Genomic DNA, 18958 nt, shown 5'->3' with positions numbered 1-18958 from the left:
TGCCACTAGGAGGACAGTAAGTAAACACAAAGAGTTAACTCCTCCTCTGCAGTATACAACCCCTGACTGGCCAGTAACGACTCAGTTCTTGCTTAGTGTCTGTAGGAGGCACTTGGGTCTGTTCCAGACCCCACCATTTTTTGTTTTACTTTTATTTTCTGTAAATTTTTATTTTTTAAATAACGGAGTGAAGGGGGCGACGGATTCCTTTTCAGGGTCCGCTCTCCCCTGAAACATCAACAGGCGAGCACGGCGAGTATACCTCCCCGTACCTCTCCTGCGACGACTGGGGCATGCCTAAGCTACACCAGAGCAACGGTTCCTACGCGGTCCCGATCTCCCCCCTGTAAGAGGGCGAGCACATAGAGCAAATCTCTTATGTGCATCTCCCGGGCTCATCCGAAATTATGCCCTCACCTCGGCGTCACGTAGACCCCACAGTAGCCGTAAGTCCCCTGCAGCAGGCATTTCCGTAAGTCCCCTGCGGCAGGCATTTCCGTAAGTCCCCTGCGGCAGGCATTTCCGTAAGTCCCCTGCGGCAGGCATTTCCGTAAGTCCCCTGCGGCAGGCATTTCCGTAAGTCCCCTGCGGCAGGCGTTTCCGTAAGTTCCCTGCGGCAGGCGTTTCCGTAAGTCCCCTGCGGCAGGCGTTTCCGTAAGTCCCCTGCGGCAGGCATTTCCGTAAGTCCCCTGCGGCAGGCATTTCCGTAAGTCCCCTGCGGCAGGCATTTCCGTAAGTCCCCTGCGGCAGGCATTTCCGTAAGTCCCCTGCGGCAGGCATTTCCGTAAGTCCCCTGCGGCAGGCATTTCCGTAAGTCCCCTGCGGCAGGCATTTCCGTAAGTCCCCTGCGGCAGGCGTTTCCGTAAGTCCCCTGCGGCAGGCGTTTCCGTAAGTCCCCTGCGGCAGGCGTTTCCGTAAGTCCCCTGCGGCAGGCGTTTCCGTAAGTCCCCTGCGGCAGGCGTTTCCGTAAGTCCCCTGCGGCAGGCGTTTCCGTAAGTCCCCTGCGGCAGGCGTTTCCGTAAGTCCCCTGCGGCAGGCGTTTCCGTAAGTCCCCTGCGGCAGGCGTTTCCGTAAGTCCCCTGCGGCAGGCGTTTCCGTAAGTCCCCTGCGGCAGGCGTTTCCGTAAGTCCCCTGCGGCAGGCGTTTCCGTAAGTCCCCTGCGGCAGGCGTTTCCGTAAGTCCCCTGCGGCAGGCGTTTCCGTAAGTCCCCTGCGGCAGGCGTTTCCGTAAGTCCCCTGCGGCAGGCGTTTCCGTAAGTCCCCTGCGGCAGGCGTTTCCGTAAGTCCCCTGCGGCAGGCGTTTCCGTAAGTCCCCTGCGGCAGGCGTTTCCGTAAGTCCCCTGCGGCAGGCGTTTCCGTAAGTCCCCTGCGGCAGGCGTTTCCGTAAGTCCCCTGCGGCAGGCGTTTCCGTAAGTCCCCTGCGGCAGGCGTTTCCGTAAGTCCCCTGCGGCAGGCGTTTCCGTAAGTCCCCTGCGGCAGGCGTTTCCGTAAGTCCCCTGCGGCAGGCGTTTCCGTAAGTCCCCTGCGGCAGGCGTTTCCGTAAGTCCCCTGCGGCAGGCGTTTCCGTAAGTCCCCTGCGGCAGGCATTTCCGTAAGTCCCCTGCGGCAGGCACATCTGAAGACGCAGACGCTCTCCATACCCCGGCATAGGGAGGATCGATCGAGCTGCAGGCAACCCTCCTCGGTGAGTAATACCCTTTCTCACGCTGCCTGCGTGGGAAGGTGCGGTCCGGGTCCCCGGGGAGAGATACCGCTGGCTAGATGCCAGCGGTGGTCATCAGGCGCGGCGGCGCGGCTGCCGGTGTGTTCCGCCGGCCGGCTCCATAAATTTAGTCCCCGGCTTCTACTGCCGGACTAGGCCGCAACTTAAAATTCCCGTCCACCGTCCAAGCCCCGCCCACTACTCAGGCGCTTCTCACTCTGAACGAGAAGTACCCTGCAAATCTCTGGCACCATCTTGGGACTCCACTTCAGCAGGAAAAATTCAGCCGAAAATGCTGCCTTCCCTCTCTCCTCCCCGGGGACACCAGCACAGGACCGTGGGTAAGCTGCTCCACTCCATAGGGAAAAGCTTAAAGGGCCACTGTCACCCCCCCCCCAGCCATTATAAACTAAAAGAGCCACCTTGTGCAGCAGTAATGCTGCAGTCTAACAAGGTGGCTCTTTTAGGTTTTGATTCATTTATTACCTCAAAAAAGCGTTTTAAAAATTGGCCACACATACCAGATATTGTACCAGGAGGCGGTCCGAATCGTCCTGTATGAAGCTCCCAACTGCCGTCACTCTTCTCTTCAGGGGCGATGGTACCCGCCCCCTGAGCGCTTTTATCTTCTGAAATCCGGCGCCTGCGCTGTGCGTGCCTGCCTGGGGCCTGCGCAGTGTTCATTGTCAGTGCGGCCACACTGTTGCTGAATCCCCCGCCCCGCACTGTTATTCATTATGCACAGTGCGGGGCTGGGGTTCCTGGGAAGGCGGGGGAGCTGGGGAGCGTCTAAACAGCGCAGTGCGCATGCCCAGGAACTCCAGCCCCGCACTGTGCATAATGAATAACAGTGCGGGGCGGGGGATTCAGCAACAGTGTGGCCACACTGACAATGAACACTGCGCAGGCCCCAGGCAGGCTCGCACAGCGCAGGCGCCGGATTTCAGAAGATAACAGCGCTCAGGGGGCGGGTACCATCGCCCCTGAAGAGAAGAGTGACGGCAGTTGGGAGCTTCATACAGGACGCTTCGGACCGCCTCCTGGTACAATATCTGGTATGTGTGGCCAATTTTTAAAACGCTTTTTTGAGGTAATAAATGAATCAAAAACTAAAAGAGCCACCTTGTTAGACTGCAGCATTACTGCTGCACAAGGTGGCTCTTTTAGTTTATAACGGCTGGGGGGGGTGACAGTGGCCCTTTAACCCCTTCTCTGCTCCCATAGCCCTGCTATCGCAGTTTACTCGGAGTATAGACAAACACTATGTCTCAATCTAAGGACGCAAAAAGGGGCAATAAAAAGCACAGTGTCTTTTACTTCATGTGCCACTTGCAATTCTGCGTTGCCACGTGCCCACAATACCCCTTTGTGCCAGAACTGTGACCCGGCCTGTGCGCAGCCGCCTTCTGCCGCCATCTCCAATGTCTCCACCGACCCCGCCGAGCCTAACCCTCCTGAGTGGGCCGCGTCCCTGTCACGTTCAATGGAGTCCTTGGTCAAGGCATTGGACTCTTTCCGTGGGCCCTCCTTAAGCCAGAACTCTCCTTCGTCGGCTGCGACGGAATCTGGCGACGGTGCGGGGCCGTCCGACCACAGGGGGCGTACCGTTCTACGGGACTCTCGGGGTGCCAGGAAAAGAACCCTTCCCTCATCTCCCGTCTATGCTCGAGCTTCAGCATCTGTGAGCTCATCTTCCCGCTCCCCTGAGGGTCGCAGCGTACATGACTCAATATACGAGTCGGAGGAATCTTTGACCCAAGACTCCTCTGTCGGTCAGGAGACACTTGACTCCCTTATTGAGGCAGTCAACAAAACACTAATGGTGGACGACGAATCTGTTTCCTCTCAGGAACACGTTCTATCTTTCAAAAAGACTAAACGCGTCCAAAAGATATTTGCTAATCACCCCGAGTTTCAGGACCTTATCCAAAAACACAGGGAACACCCAGAGAAGCGTTTTACGGCTCAAAAAGTCACGGAAGCTAAATATCCTTTCTCCAAGGACCTGGTGAAGGAGTTGCTTCTCTCTCCTTCTGTGGATCCTGCCGTATTGCGACTCGCATCCAAAACAGTCTTATCCTTGTCCGACGGTTCATCAGTCAAAAATCCTTCTGACCGTCAAATTGACTATCTGGCTCGCTCAGTCTTTGAGGCCTCAGGAGCAGCTCTCGTTCCATCTTTTGCAGCTACCTGGGTGGCTAAGGCAATGGTTGCCTGGGCAGAGGTGTTAACCTCTACCGTCCATGGCAGTAATCTTCCCCCAGAGGCGGCCAGACTAGCTAACCAGTTAGCTCAGGCCGGAGATTTCGTGGTTAACGCTTCCATAGATGCGGCTAATTGCGCAGCGCAAGAGGCTGCAAACGCAATTTCCATCAGGAGGGCCTTATGGCTCCGCGATTGGCGAGCAGATTCTGCTTCTAAGAAGTCGCTGACTTCTCTACCTTACCAAGCTGGCCGTTTATTTGGGGAGAAACTAGACCAAATCATTTCTGACACCACCGGAGGGAAGAGTAAATTTCTTCCCCAGCAAAAACCTGCCCGGCCTTTTTGGAATCAACAGCAGTTTCGATTCCGATCCTTTCGTAACAACTCCAGTTGGTCCTCCTCTTCCCCTTGTTCGGGACGGTGGGAAAACAGAAATCCCCAGGTCTCATACAGACCAAACCATTCCTGGAAACCCAGACCGAGACCTTCTGCCCCTAAGCCACCCGCATCCCTTAAACCTTCTACACAATGACTCACCGACGTGTCCGGTGGACACCGACAAAGTAGGCGGACGCCTTCTTTTCGTTCCGTCAAAATTGGCTCTCCGTCGTTCACGACGAGTGGGTCAGAGAGCTCGTGTCTTCCGGATACAAAATCGAGTTTTCTTCCACTCCCCATCCGCGCTTCTTCCAGTCTTCTCCCCCCAAATCAAGGGCGTCACATCTTCTTCAAGCCATACAGGGGCTTCAAAGGGACTGTGTCATCGCTCCGGTCCCTCGAGACCAAAGGTTCAAGGGGTTTTACTCCAACCTTTTCGTGGTCCCGAAGAAGGATGGGACTCTACGGCCCATACTGCATCCTAAACTGCTTAACAAGTTCGTACGGGTCCGACACTTCAGGATGGACTCTCTCCTTTCCGTTGTCGCATCCCTGGAAAAAGAGTTCCTTGCATCCATAGACATCAAGGATGCTTATCTACATATTCCAATTTTTCCCTCTCATCAGCAGTTCCTGCGCTTCGCAGTCCAAGAAGAACACTTCCAGTTTGTGGCCTTGCCCTTCGGTCCTGCCGCCGCCCCCAGAGTCTTCACAAAGGTCATGGCAGCTGTCATGGCCATTCTTCACGCTCGGGGAGTGGTAGTTCTGCCCTATCTGGACGACCTATTAATCAGGGGTCCGTCCCAGTCTGCCTGCGAGGAGTCTGTAAGTATCGCCGTGGATTCTTTCTCGCCTGGGTTGGAAGATCAACTTCGAGAAATCATCTCCAGTGCCAGCTCAGCAAATCTGCTTCCTGGGCATGATTTTGGACTCTTCCCGCGGGTTGGTCATTCTCCCTCCAGAGAAGGTTTTATCCTTACAACAGGGAGCGCACAAGCTCTCCCGCCCAGTCCCTCACTCCATTCGCTTCGCAATGCGCATCCTCGGGAAAATGGTTGCGGCAATGGAAGCCGTTCCGTTCGCGCAGTTCCATCTCCGTCCCCTGCAACAGGCGCTACTGTTAGCCTGGGACAGGAGCCCGTTTTCCCTCGACCATCGTTTTCGCCTGCCCCCACAGGTCAGTCAGACCCTCAGATGGTGGACGCTACAGTCCTCCCTGAACCAAGGGAAGTCCTTTCTCCCAGTGAGCTGGTTAGTGGTGACCACCGATGCCAGCCTGTTGGGCTGGGGCGCAGTTTTCAATCACCACACGGCACAGGGTCGTTGGTCCACAAGAGTCGTGTCTCCCAATCAATATCTTGGAGATTCGAGCGATTACTCTTGCCTTACGCAACTTTCACCACCTTCTCGCAGGCCATTCCATCAGAATTCAATCTAACAATGCCACAGCTGTGGTGTACATCAACCGACAAGGGGGAACCCGCAGCAGGGCAGCCATGCTCGAAGTCTCCCACATCCTGCGCTGGGCCGAGACCAATCACTCGCTCATCTCGGCGATCCACATACCGGGCGTGGAGAATTGGGTAGCGGACTTCCTCAGTCGCCAAGGTCTTGCCTCGGGCGAGTGGTCCCTCCATCTGGAAGTCTTCCAGCAGATTTGCCTTCGCTGGGGGACGCCGGATGTGGATCTTAAGGCCTCAAGGTTCAACAACCAGGTTCCCCAGTTCATTGCTCGTTCCCGCGATCCTTGCGCCATCGGGGCAGATGCTCTGGTCCTGTCGTGGCATCGGTTCCAGCTGCCATACATATTTCCGCCTCTTCCTCTGCTCCCGAGAGTCATCAAGAAGATCAGAGCAGAGGGGAAGACCGGTGATTCTCGTCGCGCCAGACTGGCCGCGCCGAGCATGGTACGCGGAACTCGTCCAAATGGTCGCCGACACCCCCTGGCGCCTTCCAGATCGCACGGATCTTCTCTCACAGGGCCCGATTTGCCACCCGAACTCCGGGGTCCTGTCTTTGACGGCGTGGCCGTTGAATCCTGGATTTTAGCCCAAGCCGGATTCTCTCCAGGGGTTTCTTCTACCATGATTCGCGCTATCTAACCCGTATCCATGCGTATTTATCATCGCTCCTGGCGCATCTTCTTTTCATGGTGCAATACCCATGGACGTTCTCCTTTTGGTCTTATCCATTCCGTCCATTCTGAAGTTTCTCCAATCTGGTTTAGTCAGGCCTTGCCCTAAGCTCGCTCAAGGGACAAGTGTCCGCATTGTCTGTTCTATTCCAACGAAAGATCGCTACCAGACTGCCGGTTAAGACGTTCATCCAAGGAGTCTCCCGGGTGGTCCCTCCCTATAGAATGCCTTTGGCATCATGGGATCTTAACTTGGTTCTCGGAGTTCTTCAGGAGGCCCCTTTCGAACCATTGCAGGACATCTCTCTCACCCTCCTCTCATGGAAGATGGTCTTTCTCGTGGCAATTACGTCAATCAGGAGAGTTTCTGAGTTGGCGGCTCTCTTGCCGACACCCGTTCCTGATTTTTCACTCAGACTAGGTAGTTTTGAGAACCTCTCCCTCTTTCCTACCTAAAGTCGTCTCCTCCTTTCATCTAAATGAGGACATTGTCTTGCCGTCATTCTGTCCGGCACCAACCCATCGTATCGAGAAAGCTCTCCATACTCTGGATGTGGTTAGAGCTCTTCGGCGGTACATATCTCACACGGCTCCCTTCCGTAAGTCTGATGTCCTGTTCGTGCTTCCAGGGGGACATAGGAAAGGTCTACCTGCCTCAAAGGCAACTCTAGCCAAGTGGATTCCCTCCACTATTCAGGAATCCTACCGCGTCAAGAACACCCCTGTCCCAGCAGGGATTAAGGCGCATTCGACTCGGGTCAGTCGGTGCTTCTTGGGCCATTCGGCACCAGGCTTCCTCACTACAGCTTTGTAAAGCTGCGACTTGGTCCAGTCTGCATACCTTCACGAAGCACTATCACATCCATACCCAGGCTTCGGCAGACGCTGCCCTTGGCAGGCGCATTCTGCCGACAGCGGTACCTCAGTGAGCCAGTGGTACATGGGGTTTTTAGCAGTGCAATTGCTCCCCACCCAGGGACTGCTTTGGGACGTCCCATGGTCCTGTGTCCCCCAATGAGGCGTAGGAGAAAAGGAGATTTTTGTGTACTCACCGTAAAATCTTTTTCTCCAAGCCAATCATTGGGGGACACAGCACCCACCCTGTTAGCCTATTGGCTGTTTGTTGTTGTATTTTGTTTCTCAGTTTTGGACATAGTTTACTTGTCTTGGTTTTACTCCTACTGCTTTACTACCGAACTGAGTCGTTACTGGCCAGTCAGGGGGTGTATACTGCAGAAGAGGAGTTAACTCTGTGTTTACTTAGTGTCCTCCTAGTGGCAAGCAGCATAACACCCATGGTCCTGTGTCCCCCAATGATTGGCTCGGAGAAAAAGATTTTACGGTGAGTACACAAAAATCTCCTTTTCTTTTTATCCTAAAATAATTTAGCATTTTATATACTACTACTTTGCAGTTTTGAGATTGCAGTGGAGTGTATTAGATTGTTTTCTGTGTTCTTTTGTCAGGTATCAGAAAATCAGGAATCTGCTGATTTAGGCTCCCAAGAGAACTCATTCACTAGGACGATAGATGAAGAGGCTGAACTGGAGGAACAAGCAGAAAGAGAAAGAGAAGAGGGACACCCTGAACAGGAAGAAGAGGAGGAAGACCGTGATCATGAGCATCTTACTGCTGGCAGTTAGTATCTTTTCATAGCAATGTATTTTTCTAATTTTTTCATTTTTACCAAAACACAAAATGCACACACATTATAGTAGACAAATTTACATATACAAAGTCAAACAAGTAATTGTTAGACTAAAAATATTATTTCTTGCCAACAGATGATGAGTATGCTTATCATAAGTAGCAGATATTAGCTGCATCATAACAAACCGGTCATGCTGATAGTGTGGGCACTGCAATAATATGGCTCACCGCACACAATAGGACCCGGACTAATTCTGGAAACCTTGCAAAGCTGACAGACCCACCTATTTTGATTCAGGTATAGAGCTGTGGTGGCTTTGTCATACACAAAACAAAGGGCCCCATTCAATAAGACCAGGGTTGTTCACGGCATACTGGATGAGGGGATGTGCTGGAGTTAAGACACTCCTGATTCATGAAGAGGCGCTTGTCTCTTCATGCCCATTGTCAGCGCCTCACCACATATCCTACCTCCGTCGCTGCTAGAGTAAGATTGTAGCGTAACGAACACCACCACTCATCATGAGTTTGATGAGCAGTGGTCATCACGCCCCCATCCCATAAAAGATCGGCCCACTATGATGGAGCTGGGCGAAAATGACTTGAATGTAGAAAGTCGCATAAATTTAGAGCAGCCTCCAGGTGCAACAAAACTATGCAACTTTTCAATGCTTTTTAAGCTAGATTATTAATGTAAAAGCTTGATTTATTGACCCCCGTATCGTGTTACAACAGTTCTGTATATATGAAAGTGATGTATTCTGCTGATGAGTGGTAAGTAATTGATGAGAAGGAGGATACAGTTTTAAACACTTATCTTGCTATTCGAGTTGATGTGAATCGAATCTCTGGACTTGGTCCATGGATGGGAGTGCCGAGAACCTGCCTCTTATCTGTTGGTATCCGCAAATCTTCATTTTGATGCCTGGCGTGTTGTCACTTGCGCGTCACATAGCAACAATGATGTCCCACCATTCCGGCTAATCAACCTGGTACGACCGCCACGGATTGCAGACGTGGCCGATGTACCAGGTGCTTTGAATCGATTTGCACCAACTTACTTGTATTATAAGCTGTTTTCTGTGGAGTACATACACAACTTTGTATGTATGTGTAGGATCGCATAATATAATTAAGAACCTGTATCTTTTTGTACTACTTTCTTTCTCTCTAGGGGAGCTAGGTTTTCACAGGAGTTTGATTAGTGCCTATACCCTATATTGACACATGCCCCATGTGATGGTGATATCACTCCAGGTCAATGACCTCACTGTTCTCCTGTCCTAAGCTCCCCTCCTGTCTCTCTTGTGTTGCACCTTACAGAAATATTTCAATGTTTCCTATCAGCCCGCGAGGTGGCACGCAGCCGAGAACGGGACAGAATGAGCCTTGGCTCAAATGGAACCACTGGCCCAGGCGCTAGAGAGGAAGAGCCACAGCCACAGTTGGTGCAGGGAAGAAGGGACAGTGGGCACCTAGCTGAAGGTCAGGACCTGTATACTGCTGCTTGTAATTCCGTCATCCACCGCTGTACTCTTCTTTTACTTGGCATCAGTCCTGTAATTGATCAGTTGGACTCACCAACCGAAGATGGACAGCAGCAAGTTTCATCAGTGGCCACGCATGAAGCAACAGCAGCTATGACAAGGTAGCAGTTTGGAACATGAGCGCACCCTAATATACCGTATTTTCCGGCGTACAAGACGACTTTTTAACCCCTGAAAATCTTCTTAAAAGTCGGGGGTCGTCTTGTACGCCGGGAATCGCCTTGTACGCCGGGTGTATATGGTGGGTGGGGGGGGGAGTGATCCTGATGACGACGAGGGGGCGTCTCACAGAAAAGTGAGTATCCCCCATTACCTTATCATAGCGCTGCAGCGTGGGGTCTCTGTGCTGGGAGCGGCGGCGGCTGCTGTGCTGTGGCGGCTCCTCTTCTGCAGTGTGGGGCCTGTGGGGCGGTGGCGGCGGCGGCGTATCTTCATGCAGTCGGGGCTCCTCCGGCATCTCAGCCTGGAAGCCCCGCCGGCAACTCCATCGGTACAATGCGCTGGCCTCCGGGAAAATGGCCGCTGCTTAGATTCAGATCTCGTTGAGATCTGAATCTGAGCATGCGCAGCCCCCAGCGGCCGGGCCACCGCATCGCACCTATTGAGCTGCCTCCGGGAAAATGGCCACTGCTCAGATTCAGATCTCGTCTCCCGAGATCTCGGGACGAGATCTGAATCTGAGCAGCGGCCATTTTCCCGGAGGCCACCTGACCGCATTGTACCCATGGAGTTGCCGGCGGGGCTTCCAGTCTTTGAGATGCCGGAGGAGCCCCGACTGTATGAAGATACGCCGCCGCCACCGCCCCACAGCACCAGAGGCCCCACACTGCAGAAGAGGAGCCGCCACAGCACAGCACAGCACAGCACAGCACAGCACAGCAGCCGCCGCTCCCAGCACAGAGACCCCACGCTGCAGCGCTATGATAAGGTAATGGGGGATACTCACTTTCCTGTGAGACGCCCCCTCGTCCTCATCAGGATCACTCCCCCCCCCCCATAAGGCACATATTCACCGGCCCTATAAGACGACATAGGGTGTATAAGAAGACCCCCGACTTTTAAGAAGATTTTATTTTTTAACTGGTAAAGTTGGGGGGTCGTCTTATACGCCCAGTCGTCTTATACGCCGGAAAATACGGTATTGTGCAATTCAACATATACTAAGTAGCTATGAATTAATACTACAGTGTATGAGTGTTATTGTAGTGTAGCAGGTTTAATATTCCCTATTCACCTTTTAGCTTATATTTCCAGGAGTGAAAGTTTAACAGCAGAGAGAAGATCTGTCCAGTTGCATCCCAACTACAGACTTATCAAATCTAGAAGCGAGTCTGACCTTTCCCAGCCTGAATCTGATGAGGAGGGATATGTTTTGGTAAGGGCTTTTTCGTTGGGAGGTTTGACATCTAGGTAGCAGTGCATTTGTATTTGGTGGTAATATTGTACTGCAAAAAGTAAATGGAAGCAATAAAACAGTACAGTTCTATTCTTTCCATATTATGAATTATAAAACCTTATGCGTATTCTGTATGCAAACTACTTTGCATTTGTTTTTAAACTTGCAATTTATAGCTAGTTGGAGTTTTCTATACTGTACAATTGTGTTTACTCACGTCCCATATTCTCTTGTTAGAGTGGAAGACAGAACACAGACTCCGACCTTGCTTCCCATAGAAAACGAGGTGAGACATTTTTTGTGATGTTAAAATGGATGTTTTTTATTTTATTCATGTCTTTTGGATTTGTTTTGTCATGTACAGTATACAATAGACTGGATACATGCTAAATACCAGTGTTTAAGATCTTCTGTTCTTATTCTGTAGTATCCACACTATCTCAGAAAAAGCAGCAATAGATTACAAAGCTTTTGTTACAATTCTGCTTTCATGCACGTGCACGACTGATAAATAAGGCACACTTTAGATACATAAATGCATATGTCAGTTGATATAAATTTCCAGATCGAGGTGTTACTCAAACAAAAGGATATTTTTTGCTGTCACCCATGACAGCACAACACCAACGAGAGAGGGGATATGCCCTTCAAGGACAGGAAACCTTCAAGATAAAAAGGGCGACTCCTCTCTCCGCAACAGTGGTTTCATGTTCAGGGGAACCCTCAGTCCTGCACGGTGGCAGAAGAAAGAAGATAAGGAAAAGCAAGTTGCCAGACCTGGGTCGGTCGATTGGGGCATCGGCGTGCGGGAGTGTGCGGTGCCATCACTTCATGGTTAGTCGGCAGCTTCGCGTCCTGGCACGGTCACAAAGTGCGGCTGGAAACCAGAAATCGCGCACTGATGACGTGACCAGGACCTTTCACCCAGAGCACTTCTGGGGGCAGGTGAAGCTGCAGGAGCGCATCGGCCAACAGATCCCCTACAGCACAATACTTAAGTGTAGATCGCCGGCCAGGCAGGGGCACCAGTGCAGCGATGGATGCACAGCACCCCTCTCAACAGCGGCAGCAGCTGGGACTGCTGCCGCAGCAGTATCATTTGGAGCCAGAGCAGCCACAGCGACCCTGACGTCAAATGGGGCCGCATCAGGATGGGAGTTCCGGACGCTCCAGCGGGGCACGCAGGTCAAAACATTCTAGGGCAAGTTGGCACAGCTCTACCAGGATGGAAGATTCTGCGGTCCCTAAAGGAGACCTTTCGGACGACATCCTGCCTCCTGTTCGGGTGCCCTTCAATTTCTTTTGAGTGGTGAGTGAGCTATGAGAATGTCATTTTAATAATGCGAATCTCTCTCTCTCCTTCTCTTTCTCTGTCCTCTTGCCTTTCTGGTAGGATCCCCCTAGAAAATGTACAGGGAAACCGAAGCACAGAGGCTGTACTCTGTGTGGGCAGGGTCTAGCTATTACATTGGCCCAAAAAATTATGCCAATATATATATTAATGACACAGCGGCAAATGAGACCCCAGACTTCTCCTCCACCCTAAAAACTCTCATCAGGACAGAAGTAGAGAACTTAAGGTTCCAATCCCTCTCAGGGGAAACACCACGTAGGGATAGGGCTGAAGTGTCTCCCACGTCGTCGCTTGTATACTCGGACGAGGAGGTTCTGCGGGATACTGTGGAATCATCCTCGTCGGAAAAATGACTCGGGAGCAGGCTATTGCTTCCCCCTAGAGGAGGTGGACAATTTAGTTAAGGCCGTGAGGTCCACAATGGAACTGGTCGACCAGAAGGCCAAAAAGTCTGTCCAAGATGCAATGTTTGGGACCTAGGACAGGAAAAAACGTAGATCTTTCCCTATGAATGAGAAATTGCTAAATCTCATTGATAGACTGGGAAAAGCCAGATAGGAAAGGCACCTTGCTATCTTCCTTTAAAAGGAAGCACCCCTTTGAGGAAGAGGCTACCTCGTCCTGGAATAAAGCACCCAAATTGGATGTCGCTATATCCAAAGCCTCAAGGAGATCATCCCTTCCCTTTGAAGATGCAGGGTTCCTGAAAGACCCCCTCGATAGAAAGGTTGACACCTTTCTTAAAGCTACGTGGGGGTCATCGGCAGGGGTACTGAGGCCATCCATCGTGGCAACCTGCACAGCAAGGTCCCTTAGGGTATGTTTCCACGTTGAGGATAGCATCAGGATTTGGTCAGGATTTTATGCAGGTAAAATACTGACCAAATCTGCACCTGAGGTCACTGGCAGGTCACCTGCGGTGTTCTTGCGTGTTTTGCTCATTGTAAGGTCATGCTGCGTTCTTAAGACTCGCCGCATGTCCGTTTTCGCGGGTGTGCCGCATGCGTCTTTTAATGCATAGTGGAGACGAGATTTCATGAAATCCCCTGCACTATGCTGTAACATCTGGACGCTGCGTGTTTGACGTGTGTTGACGTCAAACACGCATCGTTTCCTGAACGTGGAAACATACCCTTATGCTCTGGCTGAGTAGACTAGATGACCAGCTGAGGGAAAATTCATCCAGAGAATCCATTTTGGCCACGCTCCCAGTAATCAAGGGGGTGGCGGTTTTCTTATCGGACGCATCGGCTGACTCAGCCAGACTGGCCGCAAGATCTGCCGCATTTTCTAACACAGGTCGGATAGCAGTCTGGTTAAAAGGTTGCCCAGGGGGATGTACAAGCAAAAGGGAAATGGTTTAATTCCCTAATGCAGATTACCAAATGGATTTTCAGCCTTGTGGAGGAGAACATCCTTTCACTATCGGCTCTTCACATCACAGGAAGGGATAATATAACAGCAGATTTTTTGAGACGCAAACCACTGCTACACAGCAAATGGTCCCTCAAGACGTGTAGGAGAAAGAGGTCTGTGAGCTACCAATGCAATCCAAATTCATCCAAATACAGCTGAGTCCAATTAGAAAAACAGGTGGGTGCCAGTCCCGCTGGTGAGCATAGCCATATCAAAACAAGGAAAAGGGAATTGATCTGGCACTCCAACCCGTAGGGTAAAATATCAAAACTTTATTTCGGCATATCAAGCCATAGTTAAGACCATGAAAAACACCTGACGCGTTTCTGGCGCATTAAAAAAGCACCCTTAATAAAGTTTTGATATTTTGGAGTGCCGGATCAATTCCCTTGTTTCGGTCCCTCAAGACCTCAATATTCATGCGGTTAGTGTCCATGTTGGGGTGTCCGGAGATCGACCTTTTCGCTACCCCGCAGAACAGCAAAGTGGAGAGGTTCTGCTCCCTGGATCCAAAAGAAAATCTTCAGGTGGTGCATGCCTTTCGGATCAGATAGGACTTCAACGTGGCCTATGCCTTCCCCCCACTTTGTTTAATTCCAGCAGTTCTCAGGAAGATCAGGCAGGACAGGGCAAGAATAATGCTCATAGCCCTCTTTTGGCCCAAGAGACCCTGGTTCTTTTGGCTGAGGAACATGTCAGTCACAGAACCATGGGTCCTTCCAGAGATCCCGGAACTTCTAGCTCAGGGGCCCGTATTCCATCCTCAGGTGACTGGGCTGCACTTAACAGCCTGAAACTTGAGAGGTCAGTGCTAGAGGGCAAGGGGTTTTCTCTCAACCTTGTCTCTATTTTGATCGCTAGTAGGAAGCCGTTTACTACAAAGATTTATGGTAGGACTTGGAAAAAATTATTGTCATCTATGGGGTGTACTCTGGAAGGGAAAGTACAAATCCTGGAGTTCCTTCAGAGGGGACAAGATCAAGGCCTGGTGGTTAGTACCTTGAAAATCCAGGTTTCGGCCTTAGAGGCTCTGTATAATTATAACCTTGCGGGTAATCAGTGGGTGGTCAAGATTATTAAAACATGTGCTAGATCCAGACCAGTCCCAGTAGCAAGGGCCCCGCCATGTGACTTACACTTGATTTTGAATGCTTTGACAGAACTGACCTTTGAGCCTTTAACTAAAGGGTTCACAAAGTTGATTTCCCTAAAGACTATACTCTTAGTAGCCCTGACATCAGCGCGAAGAATGAGCGATATACAGGCTCTATCAGCAGACCCTCCCCTTTATCATGGTAATGGACGATAGAGTAGTCTTAAAACCTGACCTGCCTATCTACCTAAAGTAGTATCTAAGTTCCATAGGTTACAGGAGATATCTCTGCCGTCCTTCTGTCCTGACCCTAGAAATGGTAGGGAAAAGAAGTTTCACACCCTAGACGTCAGGTGGTGCCTTCTTCACTATTTGTTAGCAACAAAACCTTGGAGGAAGGATAGGGCTCTGTTTATCTCCTTTCAAGGCTCTAGGAAAGGAATGAGAGTCTCAAAGGGCACCCTATACAGGTGGATAAGGGAGGCTATCAAATTGGCCTATAAAGTCGCAGGAAGGCCGGTCCCTGACAACCTGAGGACCCACTCTATAAGAGCGATGGCAACGTCTTGTGCAGAAAGAGCAGACTTGTCCATAGAACAGATCTGTAAGGCAGCTACGTGGTAATCACCTTCCACCTTTTATAACCACTATAGACTGGATCTTTCTGCCTCTTCTGATCTCACGTTTGGGAAGAGGATTCTACAGGCTGTGGTCCCTTCCTAATTGAGTAACTCTCTGTAATTCTCTCGTTGATGCTGTCATGGGTGACTGGAAAACACGTATATTACTTACCGGTAATGTTTTTACGGAACCCATGATAGCACCCTTATATTCCCTCCAGTTACTAAGCCATCACCTTCTGGTTGGTGGGTTATTGTACATAGTACACCACTTAGGGTGTGGTTAAATATAGTTTATATAAATGTATATAGATATCTGTACACTAACTCGGAGGTCCTCTCATGCTCTGTAATCCACTGATGCAGAGAGAGGAGCCGACCTTTTTATCTTGAAGGTTTTCTGTCCTTGAAGGGCGGATCCCCTCTCTTCTTGGTGCTGTTATGGGTTCTGTAAAAACACATTACTGGTAAGTTTTGCTGTCAGGGAGGCAAGGTTGCAATGAAAGGCCAGAAATAAACCACATTTCTGTCACTACATAAGAAATTAACAGCGGTAAGCTAGACCTCGTTTCCCTTTCCTCTCTGTGTCTCCTTTATAAAAACATGTCGTTTTCCTTGCTGATATCGGGCCCTTAGTCCACTTGAGTCCCCGGAAAAAGAAGATCGCCAAGCAAGTACTTAACGGCATGTTCTTCTTTTATCCTTTGTCTATTTGTCTTCCTTCGGGCTAGCTATTGCCTTTCATATTTAAGTTATGATTTTATCATTGTATGAACTCGCTGTGCTTTGGCCTGCAAAAATGAAGCTTCCATTATGTCATCCGCTTCATAAGCACATGCTTTGAAAGCATCTGTGCTGAGCAGGCAGCGAAAACTACAGTCATGTAGTATAAGGATGATGAGTATGTACATTCAACGAGATGTAACACACTATGGCTTGAAGAAAGCCAAACTTGTAACCCTTAATTGCTTTTAAACTCTTTTATCTGCCATTATTTTCTGTGGTAGTAGGTTACATTTTAGGAACCTGAATTGTTCTTAAAGGTTTGAACAGTAGACTTACTCAGTATCCTTATACTTGAAAGCAACAAAACCCATCAACTGTACATCTTCAGGCCTCCCTGAGTTTTGATCTTCATGTGTCTGCAGTGTCCCCATCTGAATACCCTGCCAATGATTCTTGGGCCCAACTGAAACACAATCGGGACTGGATGTGTGGTTTGTCTTGTGGCTTTGACACCGATGCAGAACATAGCAAAGCTCTTGGTGTGCATACACTAATTGACAATGTGCTAAGCTTTGTAAGTGGAGATGTAGGAAGTTCTCCGGGCTTTAAAGAGCCAGAAGAAGGAATGTCCAGCTCTCCCCAGGCATGCGTAATTGCAATGGAACAGCAACAACTCCGTGCAGAGGTATTACTGTATTTTTTTTTTTTTTTGGTATAAAAATGTTTTAATTTTAAAAGAAATATTTTCTTGGGATGATCAAGAATACAGCAGACTTTTGAAGACTCACTTTTTGCATATTTTAATTGCACTTTGCATGATGTATCCGATACATATATTGCGTGAGTATTGTATATTACGGAGGCACTAATGGGTATGTAAAGACAACAAGGTGCTTGTGAAATGTAACTCTATATATGCAGCCTTCGAGCCGAATGTAGAAAAACACTGTCTAAACAGTAATGTTGTCACATCTTTTATGCAAGTCTGTAATGACTCCAAGGGTTATGATTTTCTTGTAGTTGCGCTTGGAGGCCTTGCACCAGATCCTTGTTCTTCTATCTGGAATGGAGGAGAAAGGAAATGCCCAAACATTAGGTAGTCGCCAGTCACTCGCTACCTTTCAGTCCTCATCTCTACTGACCTCTGTGAGACTGCAGTTTCTTGCAGGTTGTTTTGGACTAGGGACTGTTGGTCACTCAGGCACTAAAGGTGAAAGTGTCCATCTTCATCATTACCAGGTAAAGGAGACTTGGCGCTACTTCTTAAGGGTAACACTTTACACCAACAGTTGTAAATAACAGTTTGACTTGTGTAAATTCAACTGAAAATCTTACCTCTGTAACTTAAAGGGAACCTGTCACCCCCCCAGGCATTTTTTACTAAAAGAGCCACCTTGTGCAGCAGTAATGCTGCATTCTGACAAGGTGGCTCTTTTAGTTCTGGGTGCTGTAACTGCCGAAATAATCCGTTTTGTAATTTGTCAGAAATACCTTGTCTTCAGTCAAGGAGGCAGGCCTTTCCCCCCCTGCTGCAGACGCCACACAGCCATCACTCAAATCTTCTTGGTGCCGCCTCCTCACCGCTGTTTTGAAATGAGCCGGCGCCTGCGCTCTTTTCTCCTGCCTTGGGCAGGCGCAGTGAGTGCTGCCCATCCTCTGTCCTCATATGCAGTCCAGCTGACTGCGCCCGTGCAGACGCCCTGCCTGTGAATCCCAGCCCCGCAGTGTCTTCTGATTTTTTCACATTGCGGGGCTGGGATTCACAAGCAGGGCGACCGAACAGGCGCAGTCAGCTAGACTGCATATGAGCACAGAGGACGGGCAGCGCTCACTGCGCCTGCCCAAAGCAGGAGAAAAGAGCGCAGGCGCCGGATCATTTCAAAACAGCGGTGAGGAGGCGGCACCCGGCGCCAAGAAGATTTGAATGACGGCTGTCTGGCGTCTGCAGCAGGGGGGGAAAGGCCTGCCTCCTTGACTGAAGAAAGGTATTCAGGACAAATTACAAAACGGATTATTTCTGCAGTTACAGCACCCAGAACTAAAAGAGCCACCTTGTCAGAATGCAGCATTACTGCTGTACAAGGTGGCTCTTTTAGTTAAAAACGCCTGGAAGGGGGGGGGGGGGGGGTGACAGGTTCCCTTTAAAAGTCTGCAGGACAGCAAAGGTCAACCAACACCATGTGGCTGATTTACATCTCTTTTCAATCAGAGCTGGGTTTGAACCATCTTTAGGCTATGTGCACACTTTGCGGGGTCCTCTGCGGGTTCTCCCGCAGCGGATTTGATAAATCTGCAGGGCAAAACCGCTGCGGTTATCCCTGCAGATTTATCGCGGTTTGTTTTGCGGTTTCCGCTGCGGGTTTACTCCTATACTATTGATGCTGCATATGCAGCAATATGCAGCATCAATAGTAATGTTAAAAATAATTAAAAAAAATGGTTTATACTCACCCTCTGATGTCTGGATCTCCTCGGCGCTGCATGCGGCGATCTGGTTCCAAAGATGCTGTGCGAGAAGGACCTTTGTGACGTCACGGTCATGTGACCGCGACGTCACGGTTATGTGACCGCGACGTCACCGCAGGTCCTGCTCGCACAGCAACCCTGCAACCGGACGGCCGCGTGCAGCGCTGAGAGGTGAGTATATCATTATTTTTTATTTTATTTCTTTTTTTTTTTTTACACAAATATGGTTCCCAGGGCCTGGAGGAGAGTCTCCTCTCCTCCACCCCGGGTAC

General features: G+C 50.1%; 1 protein-coding gene across 6 annotated transcripts in view; it reads left to right on the top strand.

The window, feature by feature from the left end:
- The window catches only part of HERC1 (HECT and RLD domain containing E3 ubiquitin protein ligase family member 1), a 194301-nt gene that overhangs the window by 84842 nt on the left and 90501 nt on the right, over positions 1–18958 (top strand). For 4 of the 6 annotated variants that reach the window (XM_077264203.1, XM_077264200.1, XM_077264199.1 and 1 more), the window contains exons 23-29: positions 7885–8056; positions 9392–9716; positions 10870–10990; positions 11249–11297; positions 16131–16178; positions 16643–16905; positions 17241–17459. In XM_077264203.1, coding sequence (XP_077120318.1) covers positions 7885–8056; positions 9392–9716; positions 10870–10990; positions 11249–11297; positions 16131–16178; positions 16643–16905; positions 17241–17459 — 1197 coding nt within the window. The remainder of the gene's footprint in view (positions 1–7884; positions 8057–9391; positions 9717–10869; positions 10991–11248; positions 11298–16130; positions 16179–16642; positions 16906–17240; positions 17460–18958) is intronic. The other 2 variants (XM_077264201.1, XM_077264204.1) reach the window with 2 other exon arrangements.

Source organism: Ranitomeya variabilis, chromosome 5 (genome assembly GCF_051348905.1).
Source record: "Ranitomeya variabilis isolate aRanVar5 chromosome 5, aRanVar5.hap1, whole genome shotgun sequence".
NCBI classification, from domain to species: domain Eukaryota; kingdom Metazoa; phylum Chordata; class Amphibia; order Anura; family Dendrobatidae; genus Ranitomeya; species Ranitomeya variabilis.
The sequence above is the reverse complement of the archived record's forward strand: the minus strand, read 5'-3'. Positions and strand labels throughout refer to the sequence as shown.